The following is a 22,707-nucleotide window of genomic DNA, read 5'->3' as shown; positions in this document are numbered from 1 at the left end:
AGTTTTGCGGCTATTTAATGGCTTTTGCTTTTTTATTTCTCGAATTTACTGAGCCATGCAGCATATTTTAGTGAGCTTTGTTTCCTCACTATGATGACTCACCAGCCTTCATTGCCTAGTAACAACCAGCGGAGTCCAAACCATTATGGAAAGAGTGAAGTTATTCTTAGCAAGCCACCAGTGCAAAAACATAAAATCTCCATCTTATAGTCTGTTTTAAAACAAATTAGTTCAGATCGTTTCACTTTTTCATAAAAGGAATCAAACAGAAGGCCGGCTTGTATGTAACTCGAGGGTTTGCTAATGCCACCTGACCCCGTCTCCTCTCACCTGTTGCGGTGGAGGTTCGCTGCCTCGGCTGGTGAGGCGGCTCAGGATGCTCCTCTCAGACATCTGCAGGCGAGCCGACACCGGCGGGATCCTGGACAGCATGTTGGGCAGTCGTGTCACATCTGCTTTCATGTCACTCAGAAGTTCCTCCAGCTGGTTCAGCACTGTGTACAGGTTACGAAAACACACACTCAATATATCAGACAGAGGGATTTTACTTATGTCATTTGAAGCCCACACGGATACTGAAGTATCAATTAGTGAGGCAAATGCCAGTGAGGTAAAAAGCAGGGCAAATGCATGGAGAAGTTTTGAAAAATCCTATTAAAAATGAATGTGAGTAACCACAAATCATTTTTAAAAAAGCTCATTAATTGTGTGATCCAGGGCCTGAAATTAACGACTGCCAAGAACTAAATGCCATGAATTTTTTCACTGGAAGATAAATCAATAAGGGTCACAGGGAACAACATTTTGAAATGCTAATATTTCTCAGTTTAATACTTCATTGGTCTTGGCCTCTTCCCAAACCTTCATCCTACTAATCACTGTAAGCATGTTTTGATTGTGAGTCAAATTAACTCAAAATGAAGCCGCTGTGTCAAACAGGATCTTAAGTGCCTGCCTGCCAGACACCCTAGAAATATCAGTGGTCTGTATACATTTCTGCACTCAATTCACTGTTTAGATGGATGGACCAGTCTGCTTCCAATTGAAATAATGTTTTTAAGGAATTTCTACATGGTGTATCTTCAAACAAGAAACAGTCACTGCACCAGCTGAAAATGCAGAATGTGAAAAGGGAATAAGGGAAATTATCAATTATTCAATAAAATACATTAAAATAAAAAAATAAATGGTAAATATTATGTGTCCCATGTCTCACAATTCACAGATGATTAAAAAAAAACACAATACAGATTTCCTGTAGGCTGACAGATGTTTTAAGAGAAATATATACCAGTAATTTTGCCCTTTGAGGAGGTTTATTTCTCTTATTTACCAGCCTTTGGCAGGTGAGGCAGAAATAATGACAATTACAACTGTGGCTATTTTTGAAATTGGACCGCAGACCTTTGTGCAGCACGGCATTGGCAGGCTTGTTCCCTGCCAGAGACTCTTTGGACAGGTGCTGGTGGGACTCTGCCAGACATTCCACCTCAGCGAAGCGTGTGTTGAGAGCCATGGCTGGGTGACTGGGGTCCTGGGTCATATTCAGGTAAGCTGCCCGCCTCAGCTGCTCCTCAATCACCAGAGCCTGCTCCAACAACTGCAGAGACAGAGAGAGAGAAAGAGAAAGTAACCAAGAGGGAAAGGAAAGCAACAGAATGAAACACAGATATGACAGGCGGAGAAAGACACAGTTTGAGAGACAATTTGTTTCAGTTCATTCAGATATAACAAATCCGTTAATCCTTGAATTATTTCAGCCTTCAGCTGTTACTTTTAATTATAAAAACTTCACAATTGCCTTAAACCGGCGAGCCAGGAACTTGTTCTTCATCTCTAGGTAGTTGCCCTTATGCATCTCCGTCTTAAAGGGCTCGTTCAGAATAGCGTAACGCGGGTCATTCTGAATGTCCTGCCAGCGAGCATAGCCGTGTCTGAGATAGAGTCCCAGTCAAGGAAAACAAATGGAAGCGCACAAATTCATAAAATTATTCAAATAAAACAGCAATATTGGTTTGTGGAAAGCATAATTTTATATCACTCCTCACATTTTCTAAATATCAGTCTAGACTGCAGCTCCCCCCGGTCATAAGTGATTACTTTAGTTTGCCAGATGCTGAGCTTCTCGCTCCTACATCTGGGAAAGGATACGTTACGATGCCAGCCAACAGCCAGTAGTCATGGCGACGATGCCAGATGTCATGCATCTTTCCAGAAGACAGTGCTGCTCGCTCTTCAGTTTGCCAAAGGGTGTGCAACTCTGACGGGGTGATAAAGACAGACAGTTTTTACAAAAATACAAAGTAATATTTCAAGATATTTCCGGCATGCAAAGACAAATAATGGCTCATTAACAAAATACAGAGAAGATTAATTACAAAACAAAGCAATTTCATTAGCACCTGAAATAGACAACCTTTAGTAAGACACTGGATCACAAAGTTGGGGTGTATTTATTTATGTATTCATTCATTCATTCATTCATTCATTCAGCAGCCAGCCAGAAATACAGGATCTCTTCTTCCATGGAGTTGTGGTCAAGACAGCTGCTGCCGTCTTGACCAGAACTTGACATGAAAGCTGTTTCATGTTAAAAAAAAAAACAATTTCACATTATAGAACACGTACAAAACATGAAAGCTACACAAGGGACACAGTAAAAGAGGCATACAGGCCTCAAGTCAAGGTTATATAAAACAGCAACATGTTTCCTCCAGGGGAGACATATTGTAGAAATGGAAACGCCATTTCTTTTTTGATTGTAAAGCAGGTCTAGGTGCTATATAAATACTGTGAAAGTATCAAAACGCTCAGTCCACAGAGAAATACAGACAGCCCGTATTAAGAAACTGTGCCTTTTAAAGGTGCAGTGAGTAGAATTTATAGGAATCTAGCAGAATGGACTTGGCAGAAATGGAATATAATATTCACAAATATGTTTTAATTAGTGTATTATCACCTGAAAATAAGATTAGAATGAGCCCTTTATGTATCCATAAGGAGCGGGTCACCTTCCATGGAGCCTGCCATGTGGCACCGCCATGTTTCTACAGTTGGCTGCATTCTGCAACCTCACCACTAGATGCCACTAAATCCTACACACTGGTCCTTTAAACAAGCTGTTTGGAGTCTCTACTGCCTTACAGTAGTGTAGTGACAGTAGTGGAGGAAAAGCTGCACAGTTGTTGGATGTCAGGAAGCAAATTTGTCATTGTACAGCCTTCCAAAGGTTGGATAACATTATCCTCATCGCTGGCCATCACAATTTACTGATGAGTTTTACCCAGATCCCTGGTTTTTCCTAGCTACAGTAGGCTACAAGCCATTACCTGTGGTTGGCCTGGCTGTGCGTTACTCAGAAAACAGTAAGCCAATCAGAAAAGGGGGGCATTGAGCAGACACAAAACAACCAATTTCAGGCTGAGCGAGACAGAGGCGCTGCATCCATGCCTAGCTATAATTAGGTGCTTTTTGGCCATAAAAACATGCAAATGTTTGTAAATAGACCACGAAAATTAAAATATTAAACTGGGAAAGGGGCATAATATGACCTCTTTAAAAGAAGCCAATTAGTAGATCTAGTGCTATAGTTGCTTTTATGATAGGATAAAAGGCTGGAGGTATAAGTAGGTAGTTTACCTAACAATGTATTAAAGAAGGAGGGTAAACAGTCATAAAACATGCAGATGTGAGTGAGTTCTACAGTGTCCATTATTTATTCAAATTAATTTGGGCATTCGACAAGCAGAAACAAAAAAAAATCACTTCATGACGTAATCACTTATGTAGTGACTCGTTAAACTCATGACATTTGAAAGTTAAATGTAGGGCTTCTCGCTGTGAGACAAAAATATACCAATTTTTTTCCCCGTCAAATCATCACATGTGCCGTCACACTGTCCTGGCAGTTCTTTCATTACTCGCTGTCTATTCATTGTCTCTAGATAACATCACGACCGTCTTGTCTCTCTGCTTTTCAGCTTCAAAAAAGAATCCAAATTCAACAATTAAAAATGAGCTGCATGATATTACAGACCAATATTATGGAAATGAGTGGTGATGTTTTACAGAAATAAGTCTTTTGGTCTGAAAATGTATTCTGCTGACAAAAAACAATACACTAGATTCAAGTTTCTTTCTAAATGTATCAGTTTTAAAACAAAAAATAAGACACATACTGTAGCTCTATAGTGTTCACTGACTGTGACATAATGTGCTTGGGTTGCCTATGAAAACTTTGAAACTTCTCTGCCTTTGGAGTACTCACTTTAGATATCACTCAACCTCTTTTGATATGCCATTAAGTGACCTTTTGAACCCCCATACACACACTCACTATGTTACTGCAAGTTAAAGGTTTTTTTTTGTCAGTGCTTTCAGCGAAATTAGCTTTGTTCTTACCTGTAAAACCGCCATCAGCGATATTAAACATGAACTTGGCTTTGAATCCATTTTTGTCCTCCTTCCTGCTCTCATCCATCTCATCCAGAGTGTCTTTGTCTCCATTTAATCGTCCCTCTAATGCATCTTCATTTTTCACATCATCTGCAACAGCTAAATCAACAACAGTAAGATCTCTTTAAAGAAATATCTTTGAGAAAACCTGGTGAAGTTGGGGTTAAAATAAAAAAAATACATAAAACTAAAGATTGCTGATTGCTTTCCCTTAAAAACCACAGTTATTGTACCATTCATACTGGTTTCATTAAAAGATTCAAAGCATGTATACCTGGTTTATTTTCCTTGTCCTCAGTTTTTGCCGGAGGAAAATCGGTATCTCCTTTGTCTGAAGACTTCTCTGTTTCTTTGCAGTGCTCCACTGAGAGCAACAGGAACAAAAAAGATCAAATTAAACAAAGAACAACCCTGCAGAAAAGTTAAATTTTCAACATGAGTCATTCACCGCTCACCTTTAGGTGAGGTTTGACTGGATGAAAGCTCTGTCTGTTTCAAAGCAAGCTCTTTTGGGTTGGCAGATGGCTCTGTCTTTTTGGAGGGTGACTCAGTTCTGTCCCTCTCATCTCCAGTTTTCTCCTCTGAGCTGGCCTTGCTCTCTTCACTGTCAGCTGCCTTCTCAGATACAGATGCTGCCTCTGCACTGGAAGTCTGCAGAGGGAGGGAAAAATAGAGAGAACAGGAGGAGAAAGAAGAGATTTGGTAGAGGGCAGAGAGACAAGATAAAAGGTGTCCATAAGATGATGGACAAGACAATAAAAGAGAATAGAATGAAAGTGATCGGTAATAGAATTAAAAAGGACTCACTTCCTGTTCTGACAGTTTCTTGCTATCTTGCTCCGAGGTCTCCTTGTCCTCAGCGGTGCACAAGAGAACTTCGGTCTTCTCTACAGTCAAGAACACAAAAACAACAAGTCAAACTTTTTCAAAGACTTTTTTTCTGAGCATGAACTTTTCTTTGCACTTATAGGAAAATAAATCCTGATCCATGCAGACACTTTGTTCTGACCTGGAGGGATGGGGGTGCCGGGCTGTGTAGCGATGGGGCTGGCTGGCACAGGGGTGTTGGGATCAGAAGACACGCTCTCAGTCAGTTTCTTTAACTCCATTCCAATGGGAATCAGATCTGGAGAACTGAGCTTTCCATTTACATGCTCGAACTCTTGAACCTACAAAAAAAGTTAAATTACAATATAATAAAAAAAAAGTCTTTAGCGGGTGTATACATAACAAAGCCAACAAAACATGTATCATCTAAAAGCTGGTTTGTATGATGTCTTGAATAATGAAAAGAAGAGTGCTTCTCCTCTCGTCTGCATTTGCCTCTGCTAGACAGTGTGACCTACTTTGTCTAATCTGACAGTGTTCCCGCAGAACATTTGGTATTCTGTGTTAAAGATGTCTTTGGTTGAATACCCTGTACCTTTTTCCTGACAAGGGACATGACTCCGATCCGGGTGAGAACATGCTGACGAGATAGTCCCTCACGTGGGACTCCATCAGCAAAGGTCTCTGCTCCATCTGCCCCCGGCTCACATAGATGTCTCATGAACAGAGACACATAGGCCCTGATGAAAAAAAAAAAAAAACAATAGTACATGTGACAAGAGATTCCTATTACTATTTCAAACTGCTGTGAGCAAGTGGAGAGGCAGTAATACTGGTAAACGCTATGACAGTAACACTAGTATGAGTTGCAGGGGTGTTGTTGGCAATAGTAATTGTTGTACTATAGTACTATAATAGTACTATAATACTAATAGTAGTAGTATTAGTAGGCAATGGTCAATTCCACATGATGGGTTATTTTGATATATTGAAATTTAACCACTTTCAGTCCAACATAATATTTTGTATCAATTTTTTTCCTAACAGAGTGAAATTGTATTTGAAACAAAATCAAGACCTTCATGTTGGGGAATAAAATTGACTGAACATACAATTTTACAGAATTTAATTTAATTCAGTTAAACTGCATAAATAGAATAAAAAAACTCCCTAAAATCCTGTCTATAACAATGGTCATAGCAGTCGAAGTAGTAGAAGTGGCACCAGTGGTAGTATCAGTTGTATTTGTAATATTGGCACTAATAGTCATAGGAGCAATCGCTGTGGTAATTGCAGTGGTAGTAGTGTCATAGTGACAGTAATTGAGCGCACTTGAAAAGTAAAGAAATCACAAACACACCTCTGGGCTACTTGCATTCTGAATATTTATGTAGGGTATTTATGTAACGTTCTAAAGTGGGGATAACCCTGAAATTGGCAAGGCCAACCTTTGCAAAGTTGACATGAGCACCGTGCAGCTTTGCCTTGGGCAAACCGATGACATGTGAGGAGTGAGTAAAATAGCCCAGAGCTAACTCTTTACTTAATGGCGGGCAGTGTTTGACTACAAATGTACTTCGTGAAAACCAAATTATAGTTTCATCAAATACCATGTCTTGGTATATCCGAGTTAAAGTATAAATAAATAAACGGGGGCATTTACCTGAACTCACGCTCACTCTTCCCTCTCAAGTCCCTCACCAGCCAATGTGAGTTGAAAGCGTCCTGAGGAGGCATGCCCCAACGCATGATGGCATTGAGAAAGGCTTTCCTCTGGCGAGCGTTGAAGCCCAGGACCTTGTAATGAGAGGAAATAGAAATGTACTCTGTAAAGTCAAAAAGTCAGAAATGAGCAGAAAAAAATAACAAACTGAGCAGCTTGTACAGGTTGACAAACACACATTCTGGTGCATTTCTTGGGAAGGTTATACTCACTCATAAATACATTAAAACACAGTGTAATATGGTACAGGACTTTCAGCTTTTTGTTATCTATTAGTGTAATGGCAATTCTACTGCTGTCCTTGTTTACCCCATCCCACAGAGTAGTCAGGCAGAGCAAATAATCAGCTGATGCTTGCAGACATTTTGGGCCTAAAGATACACTCCCTGAGTTTGTTATTGGCCTAACAGTGGCCCCAACGATCTCTTGCTAACTACAGTATGCCATGATGTCAAAAAGGCTGAAAGCTGCTGCAGACAGGGTATAAACATCCTCTTTAAGATGCATATGAGTATCCTGTACAGGAGACAAAAAAAATCTACTGTCATTCATACCTCAATACTGCCCCCAACACGTGCCAGCAGGGGAGGCAGAGGTTTGTCTTTCTCACTCTTCAGCTGTCGACGAGACTGTCTGCGCCCTCCTACGAAAATGAAACAATTCTGATATTAGAGGGATCTCTCTTTATTGTCTCCCCATGAGCACAATGATGTATGACCTTAATATTTTTTATGGAATCATTTGTCTGGTGTAATGTTACCACTGACTGTTGTGAAAAGTTGTATAAATATAATGACGTATTTTTGCTGCCTACCTTCAGGTCTCTCCTCGAAATCTTCGTCCTCGTCCTCGGACCCCACGGAGTACTCCGACTGATTGTCTGAAAGATCATCCTGCCATTCTGAGCCACACATCAAAGAGAAACAGTACATTGCGGTCGCTTCTGTTGGTGGCCACCTGAGGGCGCCATGGCACTGCAGATTACTACAGACCACTACTGCTGGGCATGCACACAAGCACTCCTGTCCTCTGGAAGTGAGGTGAGAGTTGACTACTCTGGCAGACAATCACTTTAAACTTAGAGAGTACTCTAAGCTGTGATGGGCTTTGAAATCTTTATACTCTAACATTCAACTGCTGTTGAACCGTGCCAATCGGAACCTTGAGGCCACTCTTTAAAGTACAACTACAGGATATATAACTGCAATAGCCACGGTAACTGCACTATGCACTATTAAAAAGAGGTGCTTTAAAACCCCCATTGAGAGAGACTTTATAAACGCATGAGATCCAAGACCAGTATAACACCCTCTGTGGCAGATTGAATGGAGGTCAAAAACTCCTGTTGAGACTTATAACCTAAGAGGATTCAATAAACATGGTGATTAATTTCTGTGCTGTTCTTGCCTGAAGTGATAGATCCAAATTATTCTGTGTTAAGATAATGTCACCTTGTTAAGTCAGTGATGAAGCCAAGCAGGCAGCAGCTTGAGTAGCAATGTTCTGTCATTGGGTCATCAGCTAGATATCAAAAGGTTTAGAACTGTTTACTTGCACTAAAACCAGCAGAGAGAGAGAGTGTTACGCTGGTCTATACAATATTGTATCATATTATCCAAAACTTCAATACAAATGTCTCACTTTAAAACCCAAACTGCTCAAAATATTACGCAGGTTTACTTTCATGTTCAGCTCAGAGAAATATCCTAAATAGAACAAATGAAGTGTTAATCTTTAAAATGATCTGTTTGGTGGTAATTGGGCAACAGCTCCCAGAATGCTATTCAAAACAAAACATTTAGTATTGACTGTTGGAGGCAGTAATACACCATGCAGCAACTAAACTGCTGGAAAATCATTTTGAAGAAGACAAGAGACTAATCCGTATAATAAACGTCAAATCAGGGCACATTGAGTGTTTCCTTTTGAAGATAATAGAACAGAGGAGAAACCATTGCCTCTTATTACTTTCAAAAATGCTACTGACGTTTCTGTATCCTGTCTGCAAGCCAGGTAGTCAACCGGAAACCTCTTCTTTTCTATATTGTGCATTGTGTGTGTGTGTGTTATGTATTTCTGCTCATATTTAAATATGGCCAGGAATGCCAAACCCTGGCACCAACATTTAAAACTAGAGTTGCAATTATAGATCATGGCCGTTACTATGATTATTTTTGTATAATAATCTCTTGGTGAGGACATAATAGAAAGTCTGGCATGTGTGTCCTGAGAAAAGAGCAGCGTGTCTGTTGGATGGGCCTACCTTGGTCCTCCTGGGTCGTATCGTTGTAGTTGACCTGCTTTCGGATGCGTTTGCCCTTGCCTAGGTTGCGAGCCAGATCCTCCTGCTGCTGCTCATAGTGGTGGCGGAGGAGTTTTTCCCAGTAGTCAGGGTCCACGTTCTCCTCCTGCTTGATTATCTCCCGCTCCACCTCCTCCTGCACATAGACACACACACACACAAATGAAGAAAGATACTATGTAAACTACTGATTTCACATTGGTTGTGCTATGCATATCTGTTATTACGCTGATGCTTCAACAATTCCCCTTCAGTAGATAAATGTCGAATTTCTCTGTGTGTCTCAAATTCCTAGTGGATAAAGTTGCACTTCTGAACTTTTAAATTAAATGGACACTGTGAGTTTTTTCATTGTAAACTGTTTTTCACATTCAACATTAAACACAATTTGTGTATCCTTAAGGCCTTACAAACATGTTGAAAGCATTTCTCATTAAAGAAAATGTTTTTTTTAAAGGTTTGCCAAAAGCTTATTCTTTTACTAATGCACTAACAACCTTCAATAATGTCATGACCCTCTACAATCAGCAAAAATGTGTGCCAAAAACAATATAGGTTCTGCTCATCAAAACATTACTCTTTAGCACCACAAGTCCGCCAAAGGGTAACTTTACAGAAACGCTGATTTTAAGTTGTGTTATTTTGTTCTTTGAAGTAGAATCTAGCGCAGAGTCAAATACTCTCAGACAGAGGAACATGGGTATATACTAACCTCTCCGTCCTCTTCTTTCACCACATACTGAGCCACCTTGAAGGAGCTCAGGTACTCGTTCATGTTCTGAATCTCTGTGTCTTCAGTGGCATCCTGGCTGCGGTCTAACAGCTTAGAGATGGCGTCATCGTCATAGTGAATCACATTGCCCTCCTCACCATCCTTGTTGTCACCTGTTGATGAGAAGCACTTTGTTCATGTGTAAAGCTTTGGCCTACAAAAAGCGGTTCAGAACCTAAGAAAAGAACTTTTGAATGACTAGACTAACTCAGAGTTATGTGGATACACTGGTATTTTGGATTTTTGTCTCTTGTTTTCAAACCCTTCGATGCCTTTTCTATGACTAGCATCTTTGACCGGTCTCCACACTGAGGTTTGCTTTGTGAGTCACTGACTTTTGTGGAAATGTGGATCTGCAGGACTACTTCACAGCATAAAAGGAGAGTGCTGTTTAAAGAAAGAAGCCGTTCTTCTTCCACCAATTTCAGCATAAACAGAGCAAGCAGAAATGTGCTTTTTACTTGAGAAAGTGGCGTGGTGAACGGAAAGTCATTTATGAGAAAAGCAAGAATAACAAGGTTTCTCCAAGGTCTCGTTTGTTTAAAATATCATCAATTAATTGTGATGTTTAATAATGCTATAACACTTTGAAGATCAAATGTAAGTGCAAAAAAATATTTCTGCATTATGTGTGGAATTATGAAAACAACCAAAATATGTCAAGGGCTGTAAACAGACCAGAATCTATACCGTTTCCTGGTGTGCAGACATACCCATGGTTCGTGCTGCTTCCATTTCATCCTTGAAAAGCTCCTCTGTGCCAAACTTGAGGATGTCATCTAGTTCTTGTTTGGACATGGAGCCGGTTTTGGAACCCAGGCCAGGCCGCACCACCAGATGGGTCAGCATCATCTTCCTCTTTGCCACCTGAGTGATCCGCTCCTCCACTGAGCCTCTTGTCACAAAGCGATAGATCATCACCTTCCTGTTTTGGCCTATGCGGTGAGCTCTGCTAAAAGCCTGGGAGAATCAAAAGAGGAGAGAAGAAAGAGGTAGTTACAGGAGATGGCAAAGAAGCGAATAGCTGAAAATAACAGTATAAGAAGATTATTAAAGCATTCTCACAAGCCATATAATACAAAGATCTGCTGGTTAAAAGCTACAACAAAAGCATGCATGTCCATCAGAGATTAGGTAAGAAATCATTACTTGGATGTCATTGTGAGGATTCCAGTCAGAGTCGTAGATAATGACAGTGTCTGCACTCGCCAGGTTGATGCCAAGACCTCCGGCTCGTGTGGAAAGCAAGAAGCAGAACTGCTGAGCGCCCGGTGCTGTGACAGAAACCAAAGCAGAGAATCGGTTTGTGTGTCAGAGCATGTGAAAAGAGTGAAAGCCAGGTGTGCATCCACACGAACACACCCAGATAGATTGTGGATTAACAAACTCACCATTGAAACGGTCAATGGCTTCCTGCCTTAGGCCTCCAGTAATCCCTCCATCAATACGTTCATATTTATAACCCTCATACTCAAGAAAATCCTCAAGCAGATCCAGCATCTTTGTCATCTATAAAAAATAATGATATTACAAGATTAAGTAATTAATTGGAGTTGACATTATTAAATTAGTAAAACTGCATCTCCACTCAAAATGATACTTAATAAAATATCCAGAATATCAGCTGATTTACCACAAATAACTGACATTGGTAGCGGAACGGCCTAGATGTGGATGGCTGGATTTTCAGGATTTCACGGCCACCGATCAATGAAAGCTATGGATTCCAGCCCAGACACAACATTTATTCAACTGTTACCTGAGAGAAAATGAGAACCCTGTGTCCTTCATCTTTGAGTTTCTTCAGCATTTTCTGAAGCAGAGTCAGTTTTCCTGAGGACTTCACCAGTAGGTTGCCGTCATAAGAACCGTTGGGCAATACAGGAGCCTCCTGCAAAAACAAAAATCAATTCCAGACATCAACTGGAGAAATACCTGAATACTAATGATAAAAAATAATGTGTTGTGTTGCTTTAAGACTGTTGTTTTGAAGGACAATTTAGGACACATATTTCCCAACCAGCAGACAAGAGTTACATCAGCTCTGCACAGGCATTCCTTTCATGCAACATTTGATTTCATTAGACAAAATTTGACTCAGTATTAAGAAACAATGTTCGTATACAAATAGATTTGCTGTCTTACCACAGCAGCCACGGGGAACAGGTAGGGGTGGTTGCAGCACTTCTTCAGGTCCATCATAATGTTAAGCAGGGACACTTGGTTCCCTCCGCCCTTGGAGTTCAGAGCCTCGAAATTTCGCGTCAAGATAAACTTGTAATATTTTCTACAGGTCAGGGGACACAAATGGTTCTGAATCAGGAGGAGCGAAAAAAATGAGGCACAAATTCACATCATTCTCATTTACTTCCACTTATTAAAATAAACACATCATCCCTTAGGCTAAAAACATGATCTTGGAGAGCGGAGACAACAATCTATTTTAGCATAAATTAAAAACTCATTGTTTATGCACCATATCACATATTAAGTCGCAAGACAACTGGCGTTCACACTGTGCAATCGTAAACAGATTTAAAATATTATTTGCCAAAATGTCACTAACACCTGCTGTCACATCTACTGATATCAGCTTCTCCAAACCAGACAAATATTTTAGCTTTTTTTTTCCATTTTCTTGTTAGCGCTGAAATCTTAGTTCTATCATCTTCAGTAAGTGCCATCTGGACACTTGAAACCCCCACCATGTAACTTAAAATATACTGTATGTAGGAGCTAGCCAGCTGTACACACTATCGATGTCTACTACAGCTATCCTCCCATTAACATTTCTTTTATCCCAGGGCATACTTCTGCATGGGGCTGAGCTCCACTCTGACAATCAGCTCTGTCTTTGCAGGCATGTTCTTGAAGACGTCAGCTTTCAGCCTCCTGAGCATGTGAGGCCCGAGCAGGTCATGGAGCTTCTTGATCTGGTCCTCTTTAGATATATCAGCAAACTCCTCCAGAAAGCCTTCAAGGTTACTGCACAGATTACAGATCACACATAAACAATAAATGAATTGAAGAATTGAATGAACATGTAATTGTCTATCAATACATCCATCCATCTGTCTAAAGGATCAATCAATCTATCTGATGCGGCAACTAAAAGCTACAGGCAAGATGGAGAGGGATAGGAAAGCAGGGGCATGAAAAAGATAGAATGAAGAGAGGGAAAACTTACTTGAAACGCTCTGGGGTGAGGAAGTTAAGCAGGTGGAACAGCTCTTCCAGGTTGTTCTGAAGAGGAGTCCCAGTCAGCAGCAGCTTGTAGTAGATCTTATACCCGTTGAGAATTCTGAAAAACTGGACAGGACACATTTTTATGAGATATGATACATGTAAAACGTCCCGGATGTAAACTCCAACCAAAACTCACGTTCTGTCAGAATTTTTTTCTCGGATAATGTTTGTGGACAAACATTTCCTTCTCATATCTTTGTGTTTTCCTGTTATTTTCCTGATTTTTTTTTCTTTTTCTGATAACATCCATGCTGTTTCCGGAACAGGCTGCAACCAGTGCCAGAGATGCTGTTTTACCTTTGATTGGTTGTTCTTCAGTCTGTGGGCCTCATCTACCACCAGACAGGCCCAGGTGATGGACCCCAGAATGGCTTGATCTATTGTGATCAGCTCATACGATGTCAGCAGCACATGGAACTTGATAGGAGTGTCCTTCTGAAAGGGGAAAGGGGAAAAACGTGAGCAAAATATATCTAATGTTGACCAATTTGGTGTGGAATCATATAGTGGAAGAAAATGATTTATTACTCTGTCTACTGCATTGTTTACTAAGGTTTACTAATTCTTTATGCTCAATAACTCTACAACTGAAAATTCAAATATTAGTGTCACATAGGATTTCAACCACCCCGAACCACATCTGGAAGCTGAAGAGGTTCAAACAAACCAAAGCAAAGTATCTGAAAACCAGACCCGGGTGTTGTGTAGATGAACATGAAGTACCTTCATGCGGAACACTTTTCGTCCTGATTTTACTGCGCTGTCTTCAAAGGTGAACTCATTCTCCCTGATGATCGCCCTGCTGTCTTTGTCTCCAGTGTACGTAACCACATAAAAATCTGGAGCCCACATCTCAAATTCCCTCTCCCAGTTGATGATAGTGGAGAGGGGCGCACTCACCAAGAAGGGCCCCTTAGAATGACCCTGAGAGAGAGAGAGAGAAAAGTACAGACTCTTACATCCCTAGAATATACACTATATGATTTATTACAAGGTTTATATGATTAGAATTTGTATTAATAGAGCATGCTTTTTACACCACACTGTGATATTCAGTATGTAATATGCTATGTAATATGGACATAATAAAACATTCTTCCACCCTCACCTCCTTATAAAGGGAGTACAGAAACACTATTGTCTGCACCGTCTTTCCTAGGCCCATCTCATCAGCCAGGATGGTGTCTGTGCCCTGAGCCCAGGAGAACCTCAACCAGTTCAGGCCCTCCAGCTGGTATGGGTGCAGCGTTCCTCCAGTGGCATTAATGTACCACGGCTGGTGCTCAAACTTGATTGTTGGCTGGTGAAATGAGAACACAGAAGTATCTTGTAGAAGAACTACATACCTTTATCAGGCTAAATCACAACATAATTCTCAATTCTCAATAAAAAAAAGAAACAAGTTTTCTAGAGCTCTGTTGCTCAAAACAATGTTTCCTGTGATGTGACCCAAGTGCATCTAAATATCCCAACTTACATCTATGATGGGAGCATCAGGAGGGACCTCCCTCTTTTGATGGTCATCTTTGAGTTTTTTTCCTTTCCTCACCACCAGGGGGCGTTGGTCCTCCCCTAGAATTTGCTCCCTGGCAAATAATTGCAGCAACACATTTACATGATGAGCCCAACAACTAAAAAAAGGGGCATCACAGATAGAGGGCAGGGCAAAAGAGAAACAACAGCAGATGTGGGCATATTCCTTTGTTTATTTCTGTGTGCAAGGGACCTATTGTAAGCTATGCAAATAGGCATGGAGTAAGGTTTAAATCATTTGTAAGATGTTGTTAACCTACCTGTGGTCCCAGTAACAAGCTTTATGGCTGTCATATTCAGGGACGTCGAAATCGTCCACCTCCCAGGTGCACTGGTCGTAGGGCAGGTCTCTCCACTTGATCAGGTAATGCACATCCCCATCCTTATCAAAACTACAGGGAAGGACAAACATAAACAAAAGCATCAAGCTCATGGTTTTTAGAGGGATGTCTCTATTGGGGAATTAAGATTTTTTTTTAATTAATTGGTGTTTGTTAACGGCATTTAACACCAGCATGTTCAAAATCACATGACATGTTCTTACAGCTAGAGGCAGATGTGTTGAGGAATACTTTTAGATATATCATTTAACTTAAGAGCAAATCTACTAAAGTAAAACCAAATTCAAATAAAATGCATGTCAGTACATCTGATCCTGAAGTTACAGGCTCCAAAACAGGGCTGGGACGTCTGGAAAAATGTGGAAAGATAATACTGGGGTTCATTTGGATATGTAACAAATGTGCATTCTCTGTGGTTTTGAAAACCTAGCATCTTTAGCATACTCTGAAATTTGCTGTAGAAAATGTCTTCTGTCATCTACAAAATTGTATTGCCAATGACAGCTAGCAAACTGAACACAGAACTGCATTTTCACATCAAGAATTTTAGGACTGGCCATGCCATGCAACTTTCCCCACGTTCATGTCCAGCCAGGACCTCTTTTCCTGTCATCTCTCTACTGTCACTATCTCAAAATAACATTAAATGTCAATTAATAACAATAATTTAAAAAGTAGGTGTAGGATCTTAAAAATGAAGCAATGTAGGAACCCCTATATGGGAATTTGTGTAACTGTGTGCAGCCACCTGTGGTTGAGTATCCGGTGGATGACCATCCACTCTGGTTTAATGCCATAGCGGTAGAAGCGCTCCTCCATCACAGCATACTGGGGGTCTTTGCTCTTCCTCTTCTCGTTGTTGAGCTCCTCCTCTCCGGAGCCGTAGTCATATGGCGGAGGCTCGTCCATGTCGTTCTTACGCTGGTAGTTCCGATACATGACAGTGTGGTACAGCTCCAACTGCACAACCGCAGACAAAAACCCCAACAACAGATTCTGCTTAGTACCATTCAGCATCACCTCTGGCAAAGAATGCAACGTATAATCTATTCACAGGATTGAGACTAATTTGATTAGCTACTCAAAGTTCCAGAATGGATTTAATGAGGGGAAGACGGCTACAAAATAAATTAAGGAAGCTATCTTGTCTCTCGAGAAAGGAGGCGAAACGTCTGCAGGACCAAGTCTGAAAACAACCAATTGGTTTTTTTTCATCACTAAATTAAATGTCACCTCGGTTTGAGTACTCTGAATTCCCTACTAATTGTGATTGTAGTTTGGACGGTTTGACAAATGAAACAATGAGAACTTATGTGTATACTTATAAAAAGACCGACAGCAAAACAGCTAACATTGTACATTAAACCGCAAAAGATGATTCATTAAAAATCTCAGTCTCTTGGCTCGTTCTGTGTGTTCCAAAATCTTGCAGAGAGAACACATAGTTCCTGTGGCCAAAGAGAGCAGAAATGTTAATTTGAGATTGGACCTACTTCTGGTATCTCACCTGCAGCTCGCTGACCCAGGAGCAATGCCAGTACGAAAGGCCAGCCCACTTTACGAAGAACTCCCTCTCTGGGTGGCCCTTGAGTGGAGGCTTGGTCAGTGGGTCTGTTGGTTTGCCATCAGGGCCTGCAGGCAGTTCAGCTGGCAGCGGCGGTTCTCCCCATGTCCAGTGCAGAATCTTTTGTACCTTGCCTTTTAGAGGAGGGCACTAAGAGAAAAAGGAGAGGTGTGATATCATGCATGCAGTTATCTATACATTATGTCACAGCAACGATGCACAAACTAGCTTAGATATTGGTGAAAATATATATAAAATTCACATACAATTACTCAGTGAAAATGTTATGTGTGTTATGTTTCTTTTACATACAGTATTTTAAAACTTTTTTTAAAAAAAAACACCAAATGCTAACATTTGATAGACTATTAAATTTGTAATTCAGGATTTTGGATTGAAAAGTCAGCTCACCATGCAGCGTGGACACAACCACTCCCCGTTGGGTATCTCGGGCAGAGGTGGGTTGAGACAGTGGATGTGGTAGGAAGATGGGCAGGTGTCACAGCACAGCAGCTCTCCTCCATCTTTACACACTCTGCAAAACTCCATATGGTCATCCTCTTCCTCACCTGCAGCCTCCTCCTCTTCCTCCTCCTCGTCTTTGGCCTCCCACTGGATTCCCTCCTTCTCCTGAGAGACACAGTTACCATAAATATGATCAGGTGTGCAGCAGAGGGTAAGAAAATTATTGCTAAATGAAGTTCATCCACTTTTTTGACCTGACATTATTTCAAGGACGTGTATATGTTTTATGATTATTTTTATTTATGATTTATGGAAAAAAATACAACTAACTTTGAAGAACATACATGACTGATTTCCATTTATACATAATGATGGCTGTTTTTTTCACAACACAGAGTCCATCTTCACAAACAGCATTAACCACAGCTTTATGCAAACAATATCCTTGATCAGTAAATCCAAGGAGGAAAAAAAAACGTTTCTGCCTAAATCTGTGCTTTTTTCCTGTGAAATACGGAATCGTTTTATCTCCTTTAAAGGCCTTTAAAATATATTAAATGAAAGAATCCGAGACGAGTAAAATCACTCTTTGGCTCAATAGTTCAAAATTGGTAGACATACAATATAATCTGTTATGTGGGGTTGTCAGAAGGTCTTACTCTTTACATTTCGCTCCAAAATATCTCTGTTCATGTGCTGTGCATTCAGAAGTAGTTACCACAGAAATCAAACCTGCACAGATTGGAAGACACTGACATATATGGTGAGAGATATCTTGTGTTATGGCAGTTTAGAACCAAGCTTGTCCGTATAGTAGCATAGGAACTTTCAGCATATTTACAAGAAACACATTTATGAAATAACTACTATAGGATATAAGTTAAAACCCTATGTTCATGCTAATGGCAGTCAATGAACACATACAGATTCTCCCCATTCAATGTACCAGCTGCACTGTCCCATGAAACACCACTTAAGTGCGTCTTGTAACATGACAACTCCATAAAACTTCATAAATAAACAGTATCTGATTAAATCAACTCACACAGTGTGGACAGCTCCATTTGCCCTCAGGGGCCTTCTCCAGCTCAGGGTCCAGGCAGACCAGGTGGTACGCTCTGGGACAGGTGTCACACAGGATGATCTCTCCACCTTGCTGGCAAACCTCACAGTAGTCCTGGTGGTCTGTCTCATAGCCATCCCCATCCTCCTCTGGAGAAGGGAAAAGGAAGAGGCAAACATGGGAAATTTCCAAATACAGAAAGGCAGCTGTTTAGTAACCAATAGTACAGTATTTCAACTACTGATAGTGATACTGATAGTGTGAGGGTGATGTGCCTTCAGAAAACATTACCATAATAAGTAAAGCTTAGGAAATACATTTTAATTCCATTACTCATAATCAAACCAAACAGTCTGGTTCTGAAGGTCTTTCAATGGGATTTTGGAGGGAAAAAACACCACAGAGCATGGTGATTGTAGAGAGTAAACATACTTTTCCTTTTTTTCCGCCCACGTCGGGCCCTTTTCTTGGTGGCGGCCCCCGAGGTATCAGAAAGCACAGAGGCACTGTGGATGCTGATGTCATCAAAGTCTGACTCCTCCAGGAAGTCCTCCTCGCTCTGGAAAAGCACACACAGAAACCAAAGAGCTGAAAGATACACGAAAAACCGACTTTCACAGTAAGCACTGTAAACAGTCTGCGGCCACTTTGATGTCATTGAAAATATATAGTAGTAGAGAAACTGAGAGGAAGAATGAGCTGAAAGTGTTGCTGCAAAAAAAACAAGACATACCGAAGACGCTTTCTTCTTCTTCCCACTTTGGCCCGACTTTGATTTGGTCTTCTTCGGCTTCGGTTTCTTCTTTACCTCTTTTACACTCTTGCTTCTCTTTCTAACTCCTGGTCCTGAGACACACAGATTTAGGCCACAGATGGGTTAACTGAGTGGTATTCTACTATTATTTCTAAAAATATGCGTCCTGTCACAGTTCACTAGGCCTTACCCTTTCCCTCTTTGGTTTTGGCTTTTTTGATTGGCCCCAGCTGAGAGCCCGGCTGGCTGCTGCTGACAGACGTTGGCTGTGCCACGGTAACCGTTTCCACAGCGGCAGCCACAGCGGCGGCCACAGCGGTTGCAGATGCGCCTTTGAACGGGTTGTTGGCACTAAACTCTCGCCACTTGGCCCCTAACACTGTCATCATCTTTGACATGGGAATTTTCGGGTTCTTCTTGGCAATGAGAGGCCTGAGTAAAACCAGAGGGAGAGGAGACAACAGCAGCAGCTTTAATATTTCACACTTCATTCCCGTTGATGTAATTTCTACTTCCCTCAGCACTGGAGGGATCTGGGTCTTGATTTGCTGACACCCCGCTGGCCCTTAAGTTTTGTTCTCCCTGCTTTGCTGTGTATATGTCATGTTTGTGATTTGTCAGGCAACAGCTTGAGGTTTGGCACATTGGCCTGTGAAAGACAGTGGGTCAGAGCACCGAGTCCCAGAGCCTCCCGGCTGTCACAGGCATCCAGTAAGCAGCTGACTACTCACAGGGGGCACTGCAGGAGCTCATGCTCCACTTTGTCGGAGCAGAGGCTTAGCCGAGCCAGACAGCCCCAGGTGAGACAGACTCTTTATACCAACACCCGAGCTTTCTAGCTCAAACAAAAAGAGCAGTGTTTGCCCGTCACACCACACTCTACTCTCTACTGTGGAGTTTTTGTTGGAAGCCTCTCAGTGAGGGACTCTGACAATCCGCAGAAACAGAGACAGAACAGAGGAGTTTAACATAAGATGATAATCCAGACAAGAAATTAGATGCTTGCCTGAGGAACTGGCTGAAAGCCTTGTAGTTGGTGATGGTTTTATAGTCGTCCTCGGTGAAGCCATACTGGACGTCTTCGAGACCCCACTCTTGCATCAACTGGCTGGATGATTTGGGTTCCTAAGGAAATACAGATGAGAGAGAGATCAACATTCATATGTTTATCTACATATATTTAATAAATAAAATATTACAATAAAATAAAATATACATTCTGAAATAAAAGTTTCAAGGATTTATGACACTGTTTGACTGCCATGATGCTTAGAAGGTAGGGAAACACAGTATTTTAAGGTTTCAGTTGTATGCTTGTGTTCATGGATGCTAGAGTCTTGTGGGCAGGACAGTCAGTGGTAAAAGGTTAAGTCAAAAAAACTGCATTAAATCTGAAAAGATGTGAATAAAAAATTTGCTGCCTCTACCCACTGGAACCCCCTCACTGCCTCAATCTGCAATGCAGAGTCCATCTTTTTTTAATCTACACTGAAGACTTTTCGTCTTTTTTAGCCCAGCTTTATATAAATTTAGTTTCTTTTGTCACTTGCTGTGCTGTGTGTGAAAAGCGCTTTAAATCACAGACTCACTTTCATGTTCCCATCATCATCGTCGTCGTCATCATCTTCCTCGTCTCTCTTCTTCTTCCGGGGTTTTTTCTCTTTCTTCTCCTTCGGTTTCTTCTTCTTCTTCTTGGTGGGGCCGTACATGCTACTCTCGCTCTCGGAGCCTATTTCTGGATGTTCCCGTTCCTCTTCCACCTCTGAGGTCTCCTCCAGGTCGCTGTCGATTCTTGCCTGGATTCCTCCCTGAGGCATGTGCATAGGGACACACAAACAACATGCACATGTACAAATAAATGCCCACTGTTGCTAAGTTGGTATAAGCAGTGGCAGGGCATGAGCATGTGTCAGGTTCATGCTTCATTCCCTGATCTTTCTCAGTCTCCTGCACATAAACACCGTATGTGTCTAACTTACATCTTCGCAAAAACTCCGACTATGTTTTTGTTGAATGAAGCAGTCACCTAAGCAGTCTGGCTTTGATTTAGTCAACAGCTGCTGCCAAACAGCTATTATTTATAAATGTAAACAGGCAGAATCTGGATTTGAATCTTCCTTTCGCTCTCCACCTCAGGACATGACTGTGACTGACAAAAGCTAGCATCAAAGCCAGATTCCAGCGTCACAACTGAATTTCAAGTCTGAATTTTATTATTGGCACGATAGAGGCAATCTGTCTCCATTTAGGAGATATCTTCGGAGACAGAATTTCAAATCTAGCGATAAAAAGAGGGGAATAATTAAAATATGAAACTCAATGATAGGGCAAATAAGCATGGCATTAATTTTGCCAGGGTTAGGGATTAGAGCTCCCGCAGAGCCCACCCACGCTAAAAACATATGCTGCCGTACTATAAAGCACTTTGGATAAAAGCTCCTACTCGACGGCATTTGCATAAATTAAATTACATCATTCCAAAGTGTCACTGCCTAACTAATATGATAATTCTTCTTCCTGTGAGAAAATATAGATATTATTGCTGTTACGTATTGTCAGAGGCGAAAGTGATGAGGAGTCAAGTCAGAGACACGTTCACCTTTTACACGTGCTTCGACAACAAACTAAACCGAGAAACAGTACACCTCAGGCGGCGTAGCCAATCACAGCACAGAGTTGATCTGTAGCCTGAGCTGCATCCTGCCTGTTTAATATGAGACATCTGGAGGGCTATATGGATTTAACGGTTAACAGGTGTTGTTTGTGTGATCAAGAGAGTTGCATATGAGCAAATTCACTGGTGCGTGCTCATGATAGTGTGTGTGTGTGTGTGTGTGAGAGAGAGAGAGAGAGGAAGAAGTATCTGGTGTATCTTTCGTTACGCACCTCTCGCCTAATTACTTGTGTGCTTGCATGTGTGTGTGCAAGCGTGCATGTTCGTATTTGTTTGTGAGCGTATTTATTTGTGTATTTCTGAATGTTTGTTTCTTTTCCTTTAATCTACAGATGCATTTTTTGTTTGCATGCATGCGTGTCTGGGTGTGTGTGTGTGTGTGTGTTTTGGTTATTTTATAATCTCTCATTTTCTTTCCACATGTGTGTTTGCGTGTCTTTGTGTATGTTTATATACAGTACGTACGTATCCGTGAGTGTGCATGTTTTTACACATGCTACGGAGTGAATTAGTGCACAGCGGCTTTGTGCTCTGCTCGCTGCCTGTTGCTCAGCAGGCCTGTGTGGATCCATGGAGAGACTTGCAGGCGTTTTGCTCTGTAGCGCAGTGGAAAGGCTCACGTTGCCGCAGCGCCCGCCAACCCTACCAGCAGCCTGGCTGTGTTGCCATGGCGACCAAATTTGAGCAGTGTCTGGCTCTAGCTCTCTCTCTCGCTCTCTCTCTCTCTCTCTCTCTCTCTCTCTGTCTTCCTAGTTTTCTCTCTCTTTCTCATAGCTCACCCCCCCCCCCCCGCACGCCTTCATTTTCTCTCACTTTCTCTCCTTCACAACTCACAGCCCCCCCTCGCATTATTTTCTCTCTCACTCTCTCTCTCTCTCAACAGCCCCCCCTTTCTTTTTCTCTCTCACTCTTTCTTTCTATCCTGCAACTCAGCCCCCCCCCCCCCCACCCTCACTCCCCCCCCCCCTTCCATGCACACACACTCTA

The 22,707-nt window shown here is 41.4% G+C and overlaps 1 protein-coding gene across 2 annotated transcripts in view; it reads right to left on the bottom strand.

Annotated features, from left to right (window-relative positions):
• Positions 1–22,707, bottom strand: part of chd5 (chromodomain helicase DNA binding protein 5) — a 40,103-nt gene that overhangs the window by 5,456 nt on the left and 11,940 nt on the right. Inside the window, exons 3-38 of one of the 2 annotated variants that reach the window (XM_067586486.1) lie at positions 20,636–20,854; positions 20,053–20,171; positions 19,237–19,478; positions 19,026–19,138; positions 18,725–18,851; positions 18,275–18,441; positions 17,176–17,394; positions 16,708–16,914; positions 15,949–16,160; positions 15,120–15,251; positions 14,804–14,912; positions 14,435–14,626; positions 14,050–14,250; positions 13,624–13,761; positions 13,268–13,389; positions 12,892–13,065; positions 12,226–12,367; positions 11,840–11,971; positions 11,472–11,589; positions 11,230–11,354; positions 10,794–11,040; positions 10,021–10,193; positions 9,270–9,444; positions 7,821–7,907; positions 7,561–7,649; positions 6,947–7,080; positions 5,879–6,023; positions 5,465–5,624; positions 5,263–5,342; positions 4,911–5,106; positions 4,730–4,819; positions 4,402–4,554; positions 2,152–2,260; positions 1,802–1,934; positions 1,405–1,600; positions 331–494 (exon numbers count right to left, since the gene is read on the bottom strand). In XM_067586486.1, coding sequence (XP_067442587.1) covers positions 331–494; positions 1,405–1,600; positions 1,802–1,934; positions 2,152–2,260; positions 4,402–4,554; positions 4,730–4,819; positions 4,911–5,106; positions 5,263–5,342; positions 5,465–5,624; positions 5,879–6,023; positions 6,947–7,080; positions 7,561–7,649; positions 7,821–7,907; positions 9,270–9,444; positions 10,021–10,193; positions 10,794–11,040; positions 11,230–11,354; positions 11,472–11,589; positions 11,840–11,971; positions 12,226–12,367; positions 12,892–13,065; positions 13,268–13,389; positions 13,624–13,761; positions 14,050–14,250; positions 14,435–14,626; positions 14,804–14,912; positions 15,120–15,251; positions 15,949–16,160; positions 16,708–16,914; positions 17,176–17,394; positions 18,275–18,441; positions 18,725–18,851; positions 19,026–19,138; positions 19,237–19,478; positions 20,053–20,171; positions 20,636–20,854 — 5,541 coding nt within the window. The remainder of the gene's footprint in view (positions 1–330; positions 495–1,404; positions 1,601–1,801; positions 1,935–2,151; positions 2,261–4,401; positions 4,555–4,729; positions 4,820–4,910; positions 5,107–5,262; positions 5,343–5,464; positions 5,625–5,878; positions 6,024–6,946; positions 7,081–7,560; positions 7,650–7,820; positions 7,908–9,269; positions 9,445–10,020; positions 10,194–10,793; positions 11,041–11,229; positions 11,355–11,471; positions 11,590–11,839; positions 11,972–12,225; positions 12,368–12,891; positions 13,066–13,267; positions 13,390–13,623; positions 13,762–14,049; positions 14,251–14,434; positions 14,627–14,803; positions 14,913–15,119; positions 15,252–15,948; positions 16,161–16,707; positions 16,915–17,175; positions 17,395–18,274; positions 18,442–18,724; positions 18,852–19,025; positions 19,139–19,236; positions 19,479–20,052; positions 20,172–20,635; positions 20,855–22,707) is intronic. The other variant, XM_067586487.1, reaches the window with a different exon arrangement.

Source organism: Thunnus thynnus, chromosome 4 (assembly GCF_963924715.1).
Source record: "Thunnus thynnus chromosome 4, fThuThy2.1, whole genome shotgun sequence".
Classification (NCBI taxonomy): Eukaryota; Metazoa; Chordata; class Actinopteri; order Scombriformes; family Scombridae; genus Thunnus; species Thunnus thynnus.
The sequence above is the reverse complement of the archived record's forward strand: the minus strand, read 5'-3'. Positions and strand labels throughout refer to the sequence as shown.